Source organism: Equus przewalskii, chromosome 16 (genome assembly GCF_037783145.1).
Source record: "Equus przewalskii isolate Varuska chromosome 16, EquPr2, whole genome shotgun sequence".
In the NCBI taxonomy this organism is placed as follows: domain Eukaryota; kingdom Metazoa; phylum Chordata; class Mammalia; order Perissodactyla; family Equidae; genus Equus; species Equus przewalskii.
Genome location: NC_091846.1, coordinates 11416607 through 11434945, shown reverse-complemented (window position 1 = coordinate 11434945; position 18339 = coordinate 11416607). Strand labels below are relative to the sequence as shown.

The following is an 18339-nucleotide window of genomic DNA, read 5'->3' as shown; positions in this document are numbered from 1 at the left end:
GAAAAATAAAATCACACATTCATTTAACCTAATAGTTGAACTAAGCTGTAGATATATATTTAAAAGAGAAGTTAGAATATGGTCCAAATAGCATTAAGACCAGAATACTATTTGCTAAGGATAAGTGATTTTAGAACACTTTCTAGATGAAAAAAAAGGGAAGCAAGCCAACACCTATAACTGGAAACCAACTTTTTAAGTATATAACAGCCAGAGTGTGAACCTCTGCTGTATGTGTATGTGTGCATATGTATGTGTATAAATATGTGTATATATTTATTCATATATGAAACCAATTAATAAGTTGTATTATGCAGAACTCATAATATGAAGACAACACTTTCAACTTTTCTAGAGTAACTCAAACTTTTAAGAGCAATGTCTCAATAATAACTGTATTAGTAATCTCTAAAAATACATTAAGAGAATCCCAAAACATGACTTCTTGGTATACAGACTCAGAGATATCAAGAGTGAAATCATATTCCTCCAAACTACACATAAAAGTCTGAAAAAACATACTTAGTTTATAATATCTTAATTGCTATAAACTAGCAATTACTTACTATTGGTATATAAATATATACCAGGATTATTAAGGACTTAACAATTTAAAAAATGATTGGCAAACCAAAAGTTAAAAATAGATACGTACCAACTGAGACAAGAGCATCTCCTCTTCTTTTTCCAGTTCTCGAATTTAATGAAATCATTTCCTCATTGTTTTGGCAGGTAAAAAGAGAGTGTTTGGTATTACTTAGCAGTTCAGAATCTGTCAGCTCACCATCTTCCATAAAAGCTTTCGCAATCTCTACTGCTTCTGTTTCAAAACAGTTTTCTGGATCTTTGGAATAAGTGGAACAAACTTCTGTATTTGTTTTCACAGGAAGATTAGTTTCCCCAATTTCCATTTTTACATTTTTAGGTAAAGCTTGTTCTTTTCCCAAAAGATGAATGTTCTCAACAAGTGATACTTTGGCTCCTAATCCCAATTGTTGTTTGTCTTGCTTAAACTGAGGCAGATATGGAGAAACTTTAACAGAGCAACTATTTTCTGAAGAACCACTTTCAATGATATATTTACTTGATAATTTAAAGTCTTTACTGTAGGCTTTTTCTGTTTTGGAGTTTACAGAGTGTTCTGGGGTTCTCTTATCAATACATGAGAGAGGAAGTATTTTTAATTTGTCTTGTTCACATGTAGGTGAATGCTGATGACTACATTCAGTTCTGATTATATCAAATTCCTCTAACATTCCCTTTACTTTGCATAAGGCACTTTCAGAAACAGGAACCTGTTTACCACTTGCTGTACTAAATCCAGAGAAAGCAGATGACAGCAAATTTTGGGGGCTATGTATCATAGTATTTTCTTCTCTTGTGAACTTGTCTGAATGTTCTTTATTATTTTTAAGTGATACTTTGGAAAAGAGCTGATTGTCACCATCTTCTATCTTAGAAAATACCTGTCTTGCCTTTTGTAATGCAGCATCTGATACTTGCACAGATTTTCCACTTGCTGTGCTAAAAATCCCACATGCATTCACAGAAGCGATGGACTTGGGAAGCTTCCCCATATCAAATTTACATATATTAGAAGTTTTCAAATTAATCTGACAAGGTGATATTTCAGAAACTTTTTCCAATCCAGATATATTTTGGTTATGTTGTAAAATTTGTTCGCTTTGAATCTCAGCAAAAACTTTATTTGAACACATGCTATGTTCTTCAGTATCTGGAGAGTTAGAAAAAATAACGACCTCTGAATCATCCAATGCCTTATGAGAACTTGCCACAATTTTTGTTTGGCAAGTGCCTGATTTACTCTCAGTGTTTTGCTTAATTATCTTACTGCCGTTGTCTGTAAATCTCCCTCTCACTTTTGTTTCATGTGATGCAAAGACTATTTTACCACTTGCTGTACTGAATGCAGGTACCCCTGTCTCAAAATTATTTGAATCAGATGTGGTCACTTTAATGGCTGTATTTTTATTTTTGCATGGTGAAGAGTTAGGCACAAGTTTCTGAACACAAATATCTTCATTTACAGTTTGTGGATATGAGTTTGCTTCTCTTATAGTGGATATTACTTCAGAAAAACTAGTGTTTTTTCTGTCTTTGACATTCTTCACTACTGGCTCAATACCAGAATTATCAGTTTTACTTTTTGAGAGAGATTCTGATTTATTATATACCTCATTAGAGTGACAAAAATCAGAATGGTACAAACAGCTGTTAGACATGCTACTATTACTTAAATAAGTTGAATCTTCTTTTTCAGAAAGATGATTTTTATAGTTTCCAGTTATGATACTGTTTGAATGATTTCTACATGAAGGATTACCTACATAATCCTGAAGATATCCTTCCTCAGCAGCACTTATTTTTTCTGATTCATCATCCAATTCTCCTTCTCTAAGCCATTTTTTTGCTTCAAATAGTGAAGTCTGACTAACAGAAATTTTTCTACCACATCCTGTGTAAAATGTTAAAGCTGAATTTTCAACGTCTAAACAAGTAGATTGATTTGTATAACAAGTTGTAGGACTTTTTGCTGTTTCTTTACCTAGATTTTCATGTACTTTAACTTTCAGAGAGATATTATTTGATGTTTTGAGATTTTCAGTTTGTTTGTATAAATCATCACTTAAGAGCCTGGGTGACAAGGCAATCTCACTAGAAACAAGTTTTTCCTCTTCCAGAGAATTCTGCATCTCTTCATACTTTGGGGCAGTTATTTCAACCGTCTCACATCCTAATTCAAGTCCTTTACATTCCTCTCTGTCCTTTAGTGGCTTTGCCCCTCGATGGCTAAAATTAGTGATTTCACTATTACTATTTTGGTTTTGTTCATCAAAAAGATTTCTCACTTTGTCCAAAGATTCCTTCGCAATTTTTACTTTTTTCCCACTAGCTGTATGAAAACCCAACATGGCAAGTTCTTTGATCTTTTCTATTTCACATTCTGATCCTTGCTGGAGAGTCAATAATTGATTTTCAGTATCAACTGGGTTTCTTTCTTTCAATATTTTGTCTTTAACCATATCTGTTTCCTCACAACTCGAAACATCAATTTTGTTGATATTTATGCCAGAAAGTAGTTCAGAATTCAAGGAATCTGAAAAGTTATACAATTCTTTTTCTGTATATTTTTGATCAAAGAAATTTACAACTTTGTTTAATGATTCTTTGGAGACTCTGATATTTTTTCCACTTGCAGTCTGAAAGGATAAATCAAAAATGTCAAAATCTTTTATATTTTGCCCCATCTTATTTGCAGTTAACTGTTCTTTATTTGATGTATTAACATGAAATGTTTCTTCAGCTTTCACAACTTCCAAACAAGTTAAATCTGACAAACCTTCTTTAATTTGAGTTCTTTCCTCCTTCATAAACTGGCCAGGTAATTTTAGATATATGTTGTGCTGATCAATACATGGCAAGCCACTTTCATCCTCATGAATATAAACTGTATCATTTTTACTTGATTCATCACCATCAAATTCTCCTAAGTTACAAATATTTCTACTGGTCTCAGTACATTTGTTATCTTCATTTTCTGCATTTCTCTTGTAATCTTCAGTATTTTCAACAAAAATGCCAGTAGTCACTTCAATACTATTTTTTAGTATTGGTTGGCATTTATTATTTTTCTCATTTAAGTCTTTATCATTATAATTTTCTATCTTAAACATCGAAACAACAGAATCATTACATTTACTTAAAGAGACACTTCTTGGGTCAACTTCTGCAGAAGGTTCCTCACTAATAGTCTCAACGTCACTGAACAGTTTCATGGCTTTTTGCAGTGCTTCACTAGAAACATTCAACTTTGTGCCACGAGCAGAATAAAAACCTCTAAACTCCAAGTCATTTTTATCTGCTAAATAACCAGAAGCATTTTTGTTACAGTTGGTTTTCAACAAGCAAGCAAACTTTTGCTTACCTCTAACTATACTTTCATATTTCTTGCTGCTGTCTACCTGACTGACAGATGGGGTATTAACTGTGGGATGATCAACATCTTTCCATTCCTCAGAAGTGGTATTCAAGACAGTCACCTGGTTTTCAGGCATTTCAAATGGATTATTCTGTATTATGTGGCGTGGTTTTCTGAACTGTGTAAATTCAAACTGACTTCCTGATTCTTCCAATATAGTAGAAAGTTCTGTAATTTCTGCCTTTTGGCTAGGTGTTAAATTATGGTTTGAATTAAAATCTTGCTTTAATGATAAAATTGGAGGAGTAGTGTGACTATTTTCACTATCAGAAACAAATGCACTACTATGCTTATACCTAGGTACAATGTTAATTGACTGTGAACCAAGCACATGAGGTTTGCTTAGTTTCTCTTGATTTTCTAATGATAAGGTATTTACAATCTCAACACAAGCTAGGCTAGTAGGATAATGTTCTTCAATATCTTTAAAGAGCATTTTACTTTTCTTAATGTTGTGTTCAGAGAGTTTTATCTCTTTGTTAGAAGCTGTTCTGAAGCCATGTCCAAAACTGTGATTTGAAATTGGATCTGAGAGTCCTGTCCATTTGTCCATGTAATCATCATTTCTGTTTGATTTCATATCTATATCCAAGGAGATGTCTGATTTTGAATCTTGACCTACAGTCATTTTTAGTTGCTGCTTTACACTATTTCTGTTTGTCTCTGTAAGATCACAGACTGTATCTAATGAATCCAAATCTTTTGTGATTGATACTTCGGCTGCTTGTTTGTCATCTATGTTTGTACACACTACCATGGTAGAGTTCTTGATAATAGGTTCTTCTACACAACTGAGGTCTGCTTCATGAAGTTCCTTAGTATTTTCTAAAGCAGGAATATTCCTTTCATTAGCTATTTGAAAGACAAAATTATTCTCATTGTCAGGGAAAAGTTCTTCAGAATTTGGATTGACAGTTATTTTTGAAATTAAAGTAGTTTCTTCTTGTTTTTTTTTTATTATTGTGAGATTTGTATTTTGGCTGACTTGTGCCTTCATAGAAGATGATGCTACTGTTATGTATTTTTCAGGTGACAACAGCTCAGCTTTTTCAGAATTTTCATTTAAAACACCTATTTCTTGATTCTTTTCCATTGGAATACTTTTGGTGAATTCAAAATCAGTTTCACAGTTCTTAAATTTTAGTTTCTCTGACATTTTATAGGATTCTTTTATTCCAGAAATCACAACTAGGTTTGATGGAGGATCCTTGGAGCTAGGAGTTAAAATGCTGGTATTATCATGGTCATACAAAAAGCTTTCCTGGAATTGAAAGCAAGTATCACTACATTCCACTTCTGAATGTGGCATTCCAGGGTGACATACTGCAGGCAAGACCTTTTCTTTTGTATCTGAAACTCTTTGGCCTTTTGAATCATCTTCACAATGTTTTTCTTGCAAGCATGACAGACAGTCAGTTTCTGTGGTTATAAATGACTGCAGTTTTTCTTTATTAATTTTTGCTTCTTTACAATCAAGATCCTGAGATATTATTTTATTATTGGAAGAACTGCTTTCATTATTGGAACACCTTCTCAGAACTGTCCCAGAAGAGCTGGTTAAAGATAAAGTTGGTTCTTCAGAATCATTCTGTAAACAGTTTTTTTTGACAGAAGAATGCAATAAACCTAAGTGTAAAGACACAAAGTGACAAAATAAAATTAAACTACTATCAATCACATTCACTAAATATTTCCCACTAAGTTAAAAAGGTAGTATCTGAAACAAGAAATTCATGAAAAGTAATGAATGTCAGGTTTAAAATAGAAAGAATTGTAAATATTCTCTATTTTAAAGTTATGGCATTTTCCAACTAAAGATAAATAGGACCTATGATTTTTTTTTGTAACATGTATCAACTTAATCAAAATTAGTATGTAGATAAAGAAAGCAGTTAGCTACCATAAGTAAAATTCAGAGTAATTTTATTGGAAAAAATTCATCGTTAATATTGGTGTAAGAGGAGATAGAAAAGTAAGGCAAAGGGAAAGAACTAGAAAACCAACCATTTCTTTCAGTTAATTCAGTCTTTCATATAGAAGAAAAACAAAAATATCAACTTTTAAAAGCAGGTTCTACATATGAAAGGCCTAAAAGATGACCTAATCTCAATTATAAAGGCAAATGAATTAAACTACTCTGTTCAGTTAATTTTATCAACCCTCTGAATTTCCTCCTAATAAGTCAAAATTATCAATCTCTATTTAATAAGCAACTACTGCTACATATTTGTTCCACTGGTATATATCTGATATATTCAGCATCAAACATTTTTCTCTGGAAATTGACCCAAATCTCAAAGAGTTCCTCTGTACTCCAGTTCCATTAAATCTATTATTCACTGAGATATTACCACCCACTAAAATCTTTCCATAGGGAGATAAAACCATCTTATTTACTTATTTACTGAGGAAGATTGGCCCTGAGCTAACAACTGTGCCAGTCTTCCTCTATTTTGTATGTGGGATGACGCCTTAGCATGGCTTGATGAGTGGTGTGTAGGTCCGCGCATAGGATCTGAACCCCAGGTTACCAAAGCAGAGCATGCAAACCTAACCACTATGCCACTAGGTAGGCCCCTAAAATCACCTTTTTAACATACTGTTTAGCTACTTATAAATGAATCACTACTCAAATAAAAAATGAATTTCACTGTGCACACTCTGGACTCCCAGATATATTGTAACAACTCTAAGCAATCTCTAGATATTTAAGAAAACTATGTAACAACAAAATCACTACTTTATTTTAGGACTGGCTTATAATAAACTTAGCTAGCAATTAGCTTTTTTTCCTATTTTTTTACATGCTTTAGAAAAAATATGTAATAAAATACCACAACATATTTACAGAATTACCCAGTTTCCATGTCCAGTCATGCAACACATAATGACATTTGGGTCAATAATGGACTGCATATATGACAGTGGTTCCAGAAGATTAGTACCATATACTCTAGGGGTGTACTAGTCTATACCACCTAGGTTTGTGTAGCTACACTCTATGATGTTTGCACAATGACACACTTGCCTAATGACAAATTTCTCAGAATGTATCCCCATCATTAAGCAGCAGATGACTGTAATAGACACTAAAAATTAAGCAGGAATTAAACACGCTGTTTCAAGAGTGATGATCATACATGTATTACGCAAACTGATCCAATGAGTTTGAACATTGGTAATCAAAGGCCTAAACAATAATGTACATAGACACTGCCTGATATTGAATACAAACAGTCTCCAACTTATGATGGTTCAACTTATCGATTTTTCAACTTTATGATAGTGGGAAAGCTATATGCATTCAGTAGAAACCATGCTTCAAATTTTGATCTCTTCCCAGGCTAATGATTTGCAGTATGATACTTTCTCATGATGCTGGGGAGGCACCAGTGAGCTACAGCTCCCAGTCAGCAACACGATCATGAAGGTAAACAACCATTCTGTACTGACATAATCCTATTTTTTCACTTTCAAGACAGTATTCAATTAATTACATGAAATATTCAACACTTTATTATAAAATAGACTTTGTATTAGATGATTTTGCCCAACTGTAGGCTAATGTAAGTATTCTGAGGAAGTTTAAGGTAGGCTAGGCTAAGCTATGACGTTAGGTTAGGCATATCAAATGCATTTTCAACAACGTATTTTCAACTTATGATGGGTTTTTTGGGACATTAACTCCACCGTAAGTTGAGGAGGATCTGTACAAGATATAGAGGTTTAAAAAAACCAAAAAAACTACAGTACCAAAGCAGGCAGTATGTTTTTAAAAAAGATTAAGAAAGATTCACATACTCAAATAAGAGAACTTACCCCTATCCATAAAACTACATGCACCATTCACTCACACACACACACAAGGTACCTGAATCAGAATTTATAAATGTAACCGGTGTTTCAAAAGTGTTTGCTTCCAATTGGGTTGAACAGTTAGTTGGCCCTGATTCTTGGTCTTTCTGTATTTTTAGTCCTTGATAAGATATTTCATCACTTATAGCGTAAATAAACTTTTTTGGTTTTTTTTTCAAAGTTGATATTAAACCTGCATTCTTCAAAGCTATAGAAGTATGTTTGATGTTTGCTGGCCAGCTTCCATGATCAACTGAACTTGTACATAAAGAATCCTCTTTCTGTGAATAAAGAGTATTTATTTCCAATCCACTTTCAGAGGCTTCAGGTTTTTCTTTAAAGTTTGGATCAGTCATATTATTTGAGAAAACTGCACTGAACGTCTCTTCAGGTATTTCTCTTACCCTGAATATAGACTTTTTGATATCCTGAAGTGAAGAAGCTATTAGAGAAGTTTCAGATATTGCTTGCTTTACCACAAGAATGGAGTCTTCATGAGATTCAAGACACTGCCCTTCATCTCTCTTATTTATCACTGTTTCCTCATTCAATTTCTTCTCTGTTTTTGGTACACATGAAATACGTGGCACAGAATTTTCTAAAGTAATAAGGTTGGTACATTCTTTCTCTGTGCCTATGATGTCTTTTTCTGAATTATTTTGGTCACAAGAAGAAATATGCAGTAGGGGTATTTTCTCCATCTGGGTTCCATTTAGACCTGAGAGGGTTAGCTGAGACCACCCAGAGGCTGAAGATGGTACAACCTCCTTGGAGATTTTGTGACTTACATTCCCAAAGGGCTTCTGATTTGTTACACTTGCATCTAATGGATCACTGTCATTTGGTTCCATTTCAAATACAAATGAATGTTTATTTTCTTTCATTTGTTTTTCAACTTCTTCAAATTCATCAGTTTCTGTTTCATTGAAAATATTTTTCCTACTCTTGCCAATTTTTCTTTTTTGTAGATTTCTTGTTTTATATTTAGAAACACATAATGAAAAACTATCTTCTTCAGAAATATCTGCAACTGTTTCATGCACTTTATTTTGTAGGACATTTGGTGCTGACTCTCCAAAATGGTCTTTGCAGCTATTTACTTTACCAAATGAATTCCTTAACATTTCTCTCAATTCTGTTAAAATTTAAAACAGAAGCGTATTAGTAACATTTTATAATATAACCACATAATTTATAATATTCTCACAACCCTTTTCAGAGAAATAGTATATACTAAATAATACATAATTTAGTATTTAAAGGGTAATTCTGAGTGCTAGCTACTTTTTGGGGGGGTTTGGGTTGGAGGATGCCACCCTTCCCCTGTTCTGGTAAAGAATGACTCCAATGTACCCAAAGCCTTTTATTCATACTCCAATTCCTAATAATCTTTCTTTACCAGCTCTACACAATTAAAACCCACCCAATCTTACTGTACATACACAATTTAATATTCTAAGATTTATCAAACCAGATGTTCCAAATTAATTTTGTGGCCCTACAACAACTGAGAGTAAAATTTGATTTTATACATGCACACACAGATATCCAATCCTACACATTTATATAGACATACACATATACTAAGAAAAATGCACTATTCCAAACACTTGATAACTTTTGGTATATCTGTAAACATCTTTACTTTCTAATTAGAAAATAAGGCCTTCATATTTTGTTAACTCTAAGTCTTATTCTTCATCTCAGTAAGTTTTGAATAATAGGTTTTGTTTTGTTTTTGTGTCACAATAGCATCTTGAATAGTATTGTCTTAGCATGATGTTTAAACATTTTTTTGCCTCAATCAAGTTAGTTTCTACCCTCAATACCTTCAGTAATCAATAAAGGAACAACAACGTGTTTTCTCTTTAGGGAAAGCGGAGCAATACTTAAATGATGTCAGTTAAAAACAGCAGTTCAATTAAACAGAAGGACTTACCATGACTTTTAGCTTCTCTTTGATTTTTGTTTTCCTTGTCTGGCCCAGAAGGATTAACTCTATCATTTTTATTCAGACTTCCATCATGGTTAGAAAAATAGCTTTTCAAAATCTGCAAAAGTTACATTTTAACATTACTAGTAGAAAAACTCTCACTATGCAAAGATATATTCAACTTATTCTTAAAGAGAGACAGCAGATTTCATAGGAAGTCAAAGAAAATCACATTTGGAAACAGGTTTAGGGATTTTCTCAAAGGCTAAGTCATGAATTAGGGAATTAAAAGTGCAAGATAAAAAACTTTTCAAGGCATTCTAAAATTATAAGCAATTGCAACAGGATATCAATTTGTCATATTTACTTACAGAAGTAGTATCATTAGGAAACACTGTTGCAGATGCTTCCTCATCTCTGGCTGTAAAAAAAAAAAAAAATCAATCTACCTACACTGCTTATACATCATACACTAAAGTTAATGCAAAAACTTAGGTATTTTTTGGTCAGACATCAAAGACACACACACTGTTAGATTAAATGACACATCTGAAATAAATGACACCTTTGAAACATAATGAATTGACCCAAATGTTGAGTGAAAAATCAATCAACATAGTGAATAAGCTATACTCACTACCTTAGTACAATTCACAAGGTAATAAGAAACTATGGTTTGGTAATACTGACTTTCAAGTAATACTGTACACAAAGACTTGGAAAATCTGATGAAGCTGTGAAGTCATGACTTAAAAGCTAAAATTTGTACACTTTAGCACTCATTTAGATAATAATACAAAGGCAAATTCTATGTTAAACACTTCTTACTTTTCAACATGCTTTTACCTATATTATTTCATCTGAGCAGCAAAAGAAGAAAGTTAAATTCTCAGCTAAAGAGGAATCAAAATGAAATGTATTTTTGTTAGAATATACACAAACAATCTTGGTTTGCATATAAATTAATTTGACTCCTACAGAATACCATTTAATGTACTTACGATTTATCCCAATCTACACTAAACACAAAATTATTCTGAACTACTAACACACATATCAAAGATAGTATTATCTAATCTAATTACTATCTAATTATCTTTTCATATTTTCTTTTTAACAGAAGCATTGGAGACAACAATTTATCAATATCATCTACCTTCTTATATAATACACATTTGGTAGTATTACCTATGAGCACAGTAGAACTAAGAGTTGGTGGTGTGGCTAAAGAACTTGACCAAGACATATCAGGATCCACCTCAGCTCCTAGACTTTCAGAAATACGTTTTGGTGTCTGACCCTGGAAATAAAGAAAACAGTTCATCTATTTCATAAAAATGCACTGATGATTAAGAATATTTTTTCATTCACTTATTTTTTCATTTATCATTTACTAAATGCCTATATGAGACCGTAGGTACATATCTATAAACCACAAGGCAAGGGTATGACACTGTTGTCAAATTCTCAATTACTACACAATAAAAACAAACTAGGCAGAATACTTACCTTCATAAGCTTCGGTGTATGAAATAAACTTCCACATACCACTGGGGGTAAAACAAGGGAAAAATTACTAAATTTTACGCTTATTAAAATTTAGAGTATTTTAAAAATAAAAAGTCTCATTTTTAGTCATACCCAACTTTTCTCTTTGTGGTGTTACATGTGTACATCGTAGAACAACAGGACTAAAACAAAACAAAACAAATCCCTCAGATTACTCAAAGGATAACAAATGGCAAAAAATACCCAAAAAAAAATCGTATTGAGAAAAAGGATTCTCAGTCATATCAGTTATTAGAATTATACTACTTTGTAATACTTACATTACTTTTTAAAAGTAAATATCTCATGAAAAATTAATCACTAAATTGTCTAAAACGCTCATTTAAAGTAATATACAAATAAATATATCTAAATATAGTAATAAGATATAAAATAAATTTCATGTTAAGAATTACATAGTTTGAATTTAAAAATTTTGTAAAGTGAATCCATAATATTCAAAGTCCACTATTTTAAACGGACATTTCAAGGGCATTGCTTTTCATCATTAACAGTTTTGTTATTTAAAAATTTCATAGAATATACAAAAAAACAGTGAATTCAACATTATAGCGTAAACAAAATGTAAAAATTATTGTATTAAAGGACTCAACCTGAAAGATTATTTAAAAATAGAAGATGCTCTACAAGGCTCTCAGCCAAAATATTAGCACGAAAATCAGATGTATTTCTATAAAACAAACATGATATGTAGGAAAATGTTTCATTTAAATATTTTAATACACTAACTTCATCATACCTTTCACTAAGACAAGAATTTAGAGGTGGGCTGGTAACATCATTTGCTTGATCCATTTTAGCCTTCATTGTGCAACAACTTTTAGATTTACTACTGGTACCTTCCTTTCCTGAAACAGTATAATAATTCAGTGAGGATGTATATGGTCTGGACTATGAATTTCCATTCTCTGGAAGTATTCAAAAACAAAGTCTCATCTATAGTGGGGAAAAAGAATGTATGGGGGGGGGTTCAGTCTGAACTGGTTTCTCAGTCTGCTGATTCCTACCAAAAAGGGACGTCTCAAATGATGTCTGCCCCCATTCAAAAACCATATTAAGCATATCATATGAATAACACACTTTGGGTAATACAATTCAGTATAGAACTTTAACCTCAAGAAGTTCATAATATAGTAGGGGAAATTTTTTGAAATGTACACAAGTGGAATACAAAGCAGAATGTGATATGTCCTATTATTAAATTACACACAGTACTATGACATCACGAAGAGTAAGACCAAAGGAAAACATATTTACTGAAAAGCTACCAAGGTACCAAATCTGACTATACCATTATCCTCCACTGAAAACCTTTCAAGGTGTTGTTCTCAAGATCAAGTTCAAACTCCTTAACAAAACTCCCTAGTAACAAGGTCTTTCACAACCTGACTTCTTAATGTCTATGATGACATTCTTTCACATTCTTTTTAGCCACACCCAGCCATGTGCATATGCTACAAGAATGCTCTCTTTAATTCTAGGCCTTTGTACAAACTGTTTCTTTCTCTCTTTTTATTTTTCTTGATCTGGAACATCCTCATTCAGGCTTCCATTTTGAAACTACCTCCTTCAGAAAACTTCAGTGGTTTCTAAGGTGAGACTAAGTGACGGCCCCTCCTGTATGTTCCCTGTGGAGTTGATCATATTCTGATCCTGTTCCCCTTATTAGACTGTGACCTTCTGGAAGCAGAGACCTTGTTTTGTGTGTCACCGCATCTACAGTCATTGCCTGGCACATTATAGTCACTCCATAAATACTGGCTGAACGAATTAGCAACGATTAGAAAAATGGGTTGTAAATAGCAACACATAATACTTCTGTTCCTGTTGAACACATCTAATGTCTAAGATAATAATGCTCAGACAGGGTTTCTAAAGCTACATGTGGCTCTGTCAAATCCATTTTACAGTTTTTCAACATTCCGATTTTCTGCATCACAAATTTGGCATTCAAAGAACTTATTATTACTTTAAAAAATTGCTTTTAAAAATAGTTGCTTTAACTGATCCTATAATCTCTAACTTAGAGAAGCTTTGGGGAAAATAAGCTGTATCAATGTTAACAAAATAAAGCAAACACCAGATTGAAAACTATTTGTAACAGCATAGACAAAACATTGTGTTATATTCTCAACTAACAGGGAACAGACATAATCACTAATAAGCCATATGTATAACTTAAAAACCTCACTTCAACAAAATATCCAACCTCCTTCTCTAAGGAGACTTTTCGTTAAAGATACTAAAAAGTAGCTAAAGCCTATGTTTTGAAATTTCACCTTTTCCCTGTTTACTTTAACAAAGATCCTAATCAGGGGGAAAAAAAAAGGACTTAAAAAATAAACCAAACAATAGGATACCACTACTCATCTACTAGAATGGCTAAAATCCAAAACATAGACAATAACAAAGGCAGGTGAGGACGTAGAGCAAGAGAAATTCTCATTCATTGCTGGTGGAAATGCAAAATGGTACAGCCACTTTGGAAGACAGTCTGCAGTTTCTTACAAAACTAAACATACTCCTACCATACAATCCAGCAAACGTGCTCTATATTTACGCAAAGAGTTGAAAATTTAGGTCCACGCAAAAACCTGCATAAAATGTTTATAGCAGCTTTACTCATAATTGCCAAAACTTGGAAGCAAGGAAGATGTCCTTCAACAGGTGAATGGATACACTGATACATCCATACAATAGAGCATTATTCAGTGATAAGAAATGAGTTATCAAGTCATGAAAAGACATGGAGGAACCTTATATTGCTAAGTGAAAGAGCGTCTGAAAAGGCTACAAACTGCATGAGTCCAACTATATGACATTCTGGAGAAGACAACAGTATAGATAGTAAAAGATCAGTGGCTACAAGGGATTCAGAGGGAAGGAGGGGTGCAGAGGTGGAGCACAGGCTATTTTTAGGGCAGTGAAACTATTCTGTATGATACTGTAACAAGAGATACATAACAATTTACATTTGTCAAAATCCATAGACTTGTGCAAAGAATGAAACCTAAACAAAAGACTTTAGTTAATAATAAAGTATCAATATTGGCTCAGCAATGAAAAGAAACCAACTATAAAAAAGAAAAAGAAAAAAAAATGAACTGGGCAGAAACGAGTTCATATCCTAACAAACACTTCCCAAATAACCTGAGAATCTCATAAATAAGCTGAATAATGATAAGATAAACTCATGTAATTTTATGCAAAAGGAAGAACTCTTGAGAAGCAGAAATAGCACATTTCCTCATGGAACTTTAGCAATAAATCTTTATTTATTTAAAGATTTTTTTTTTTTCCTTCTTCTCCCCAAAGCCCCCAGGTACATAGTTGTATATTCTTCATTGTGGGTCCTTCTAATTGTGGCATGTGGGATGCACCTCAGTGTGGTTTGATGAGCAGTGCCATGTCCACGCCCAGGATTCGAACCAACGAAACACTGGGCCGCCTGCAACGGAGCGCGCGAACTCAACCACTCGGCCATGGGGCTAGCCCCAGCAGTAATTCTTTTTTTAAAAAAAAGAATTTTTTAAAAAATACTAGATGTTAGAACTGAACAAAGTAGGTTAAAAAAAAGCTTAAGGCTACACTCAGATTTCAATAAATTTAAAGTTTTAGATTTAAAAGCAAAAGTTCTCAGGAGACTACAGTCAACAGAATTGTTTATGTACTATAACCTTAAAAAAGTTAACTCCTCTACAATGACTCCAGACTGGCCTTATTCATTCATTCCTATCCTTCCCTGGTCATAGATAGACCAATTCCAGCAGGTTACAATTAGAGGATAAACCACTGACAAGGTATGTCTTTCAAGATTCAGCAGACTCAGCATAAACTGGTTTACGGAGCTTTTCCTGACCACTTTAAGACAGATGGCTGCTTCCCTTACTATGCCCACAACATGGCACTTTGTACATGCTCCTGTTATAACATATACCACCACCAGTATATTTACTTATATATTTTCTCCCAAACAAGACTATGTTCCTAGAGGTCAAAGGCCATCACACTCATGTTCATACCCTTAATGCCTAGCAAGTTTTGCCAAGCACCAAGTAAGCATGGAATATTTATTGAATGGATGATTCCTTTTTATGTGTTCTCTGCTATATTTCACCTGCTAAATACTTCCTCAGGCTCTATCCTAGGCCTCATCATAATCAATTTGTTCACCATGTATGGTGACCTTATCACTTTCAGATAGTCGATTCCTATAGCCTTCTCTCCTGCCTATATTCTCTTTCTAGTTTCAGTCTTGTATTCCCAAAGCCTTCAGGACATCTCCACCTTAATATCTCATTACTCTCTCAAATTGCAGTCCAAAACTCAACTCAATTTTTTTCATCCTTTCAAACCTTTTCCCTCTCAAACCTGCTTTTTCTCCAGTGCTTACAATTTCTACAAATGTCATCACTATATTCTAAGTTAGTCATGCACTAAACCTGTGATTTGATCCTTTCTTTTGAATTCTCCATATATAGGCTATTGCAGGCTCCTATAGTTTCTACCTTCTATATCCACTTTCATTATCATGACTCTAATCAGGCACTTGCCCTCTATCACCTGCATGATCACAGGTCTCCCAACTTGTCTCCCTGCCTCCAGTCTTCCCTTTGCATAAGAATTACCCAGAGTTTAAAATGTACATTGACGGGCTCCATTTCCAGAGATTCTAATTTAATAGATTCAGATTAGGGCCTAGAATCTTCCCTTTCAATCAGCAGTTCAGGAGATTCTGATGGTCCAGGGGCCACATTTGAAAAACACATCTCCAAAGATTGCTGCTAGATTATTAGGTTTTCTAAAGCAAAATAAATATTCATTTATTCTACAAATATTTCCTGAATACTCGCTATGTCTGCCACTTGGTATCCACTAACATACAAGAAAATCTTTGCCCATTACCTGTATTCCCCTTGTATGTGAATTTTCCAATACCAAGAGTTTCCTCTTTCATAGCACTTATCACACTATAGTTGCGTTTTTAAGTCTCCTTCACTCAAAGCTAAATGAGTGCAACAGGGACTACTTCCTAGAAGCAGATAGATAAGTCAAGATCTGAAAGATAAGTCCAAACTACTTGGACAAAAAAGTAGGAAGAAGTAAGTTCTGGGCAAAAGCAACAATGCGTAAGGAACCACAGAGCATGGTGGTTCCAAAAAGAAATTCAGTATGAAAGAACAGTAAATCGAAGGCGGTCAGGAGGGGGATTATGCCAAGATGAGGCAAGAGTTAATGAAAGACCAATTCTAAAGGACCTTATAAACCATATTAAGGAGTCTGGATTTTATCATGAGGGTAAGGGGAGGTAATCCAAGCTTTGAAGCAGGAAGTAGAATGACCAAATCCGCATGTGATTTCTCTGCTCAACAATCTATCAAATAAATTAAATTCCTTTAGCCTGGCATTCAATGCCTCCCTCTAACCTGCTCTCTTTAGCCCTAGGTTGTTTACTGGTCCCTCTCAGACATGTAATACTCCAAACAATCTGAATTACCCGTTATTCTCTTAACAAACTACATATTCTTCCTCATGTTTTCCCCTCTGTCTAGAACACTGTCGCTCTACTCCATGTGCAAATTTCTGAATTTCAGCCATCCTTCAAGGTTTAATTCAAACGAGTCATTCCCTAATTCCTCCCAATACTATTTATGCTCTCCTTCTTCGTGCAACTCTCACTGTACTTTTTGCACTTTTCTTTTGGCATGTACCACATTTAATCTTAGGCTATGCTTTACCTGTATACTGTTAATTCCCCTTACTTGAGAGTAACACTCTAAAAAAAGGACGAGTATGTTACTTAAATCAAGTAGGTAATAAATATTTGAACAAATGAATGCATAATCTTATTGCATGATTGACTGGAAATATCTGGCACATGGGCCAGGGAAACTGATACAAAATCAAAAGATATTTATAGCAAATTGATAAAAATAATCTCTATCCTCTGTCGCAGTCTGCGGAATTATAGGTTAGCTTAATTAACATCAAAACAAGTCCAGGTTTTTTGTATAGGAAAGACATAATTTAGCAAATCGCAGTAGGCAGGATGTATTAATCAAAGGAGGGAGGAAAAGGAGCATTTATTAAGTACCTACATTATTTTATTTAATCCAAACTTATCAGGTATATTTTTATCATCTCCATTTTTCAGATGGGGAAAGGATGCCCAGAGGAGGCTGATCTGACCAACACGACACAGTTAACAACAGAGCTGAGATTTTTCAACACAGGTTTGTCTCAATTCCTAGCTCATGTTTTTCTTTAATCTGTCACATCATATTACTTACCTAAATCTAATCTGTATTTATCTGATTCTTTTAAAGGAGACTGATACAGTGGCAGAGTTAGACTTTGCTCTTTGAATATTATTGGAGTTGAAGCCAAGTGATGATAAGGTTTCCTTTGTGGTGTTTTAAATAGGTTTGGTTCATAACTGTTGATTTTATATTCAGATTCTTCTGCAGGTTCAGAATTATAGGGTGGAGCTTCTGAAGAAAGTTCTTCAAACCAATTAAGACTTATTGGTCCTAAATCTGTAAAAAAAAAAAAAAAAAAAAATTAAATAAAAATCCCACCTTGGTTTAATCAGTGACACAGAAAAATTCATGAACCAGTAAAAATAATAACAACAAAGAAAAGGATGCTTGAGATTTTGACTGTGGATTACTTTTGTTAAAACATATTAATTAAACAAGACCATTAATCTGTTCTCTTATGAAGGTATAGGTATAACAACAGTTCACAAAAGTTACAAGGAGATAGCACTTAGCCATATTAGCTCTTCTGAAGTTTTCTTTCTCTTATATACACGATTCAGAAACAAAAATCATTCATAGTAAGAATGTATTCCACAGATACAATTCAAATAATTATAAAGCCTACATAAGTCAATCTAACAAATCTATAGGTACAAGGAACATGTAGGTTCACAAATAAAATGGAAAAAAAAGATTCTTTGTTGAAGAGAAATGACAAAATT

The 18339-nt window shown here is 33.5% G+C and overlaps 1 protein-coding gene across 2 annotated transcripts in view; it reads right to left on the bottom strand.

Annotated features, from left to right (window-relative positions):
* The window catches only part of BRCA2 (BRCA2 DNA repair associated), a 66020-nt gene that overhangs the window by 45009 nt on the left and 2672 nt on the right, over positions 1 to 18339 (bottom strand). For both annotated transcript variants that reach the window (XM_070577928.1, XM_070577929.1), the window contains 9 exons: positions 17648 to 17893; positions 12097 to 12205; positions 11430 to 11479; positions 11298 to 11338; positions 10977 to 11088; positions 10160 to 10209; positions 9795 to 9906; positions 7872 to 8990; positions 656 to 5626 (listed from right to left, as the gene is read on the bottom strand). In XM_070577928.1, the coding sequence (XP_070434029.1) occupies positions 656 to 5626; positions 7872 to 8990; positions 9795 to 9906; positions 10160 to 10209; positions 10977 to 11088; positions 11298 to 11338; positions 11430 to 11479; positions 12097 to 12205; positions 17648 to 17893 (6810 nt within the window). The remainder of the gene's footprint in view (positions 1 to 655; positions 5627 to 7871; positions 8991 to 9794; positions 9907 to 10159; positions 10210 to 10976; positions 11089 to 11297; positions 11339 to 11429; positions 11480 to 12096; positions 12206 to 17647; positions 17894 to 18339) is intronic.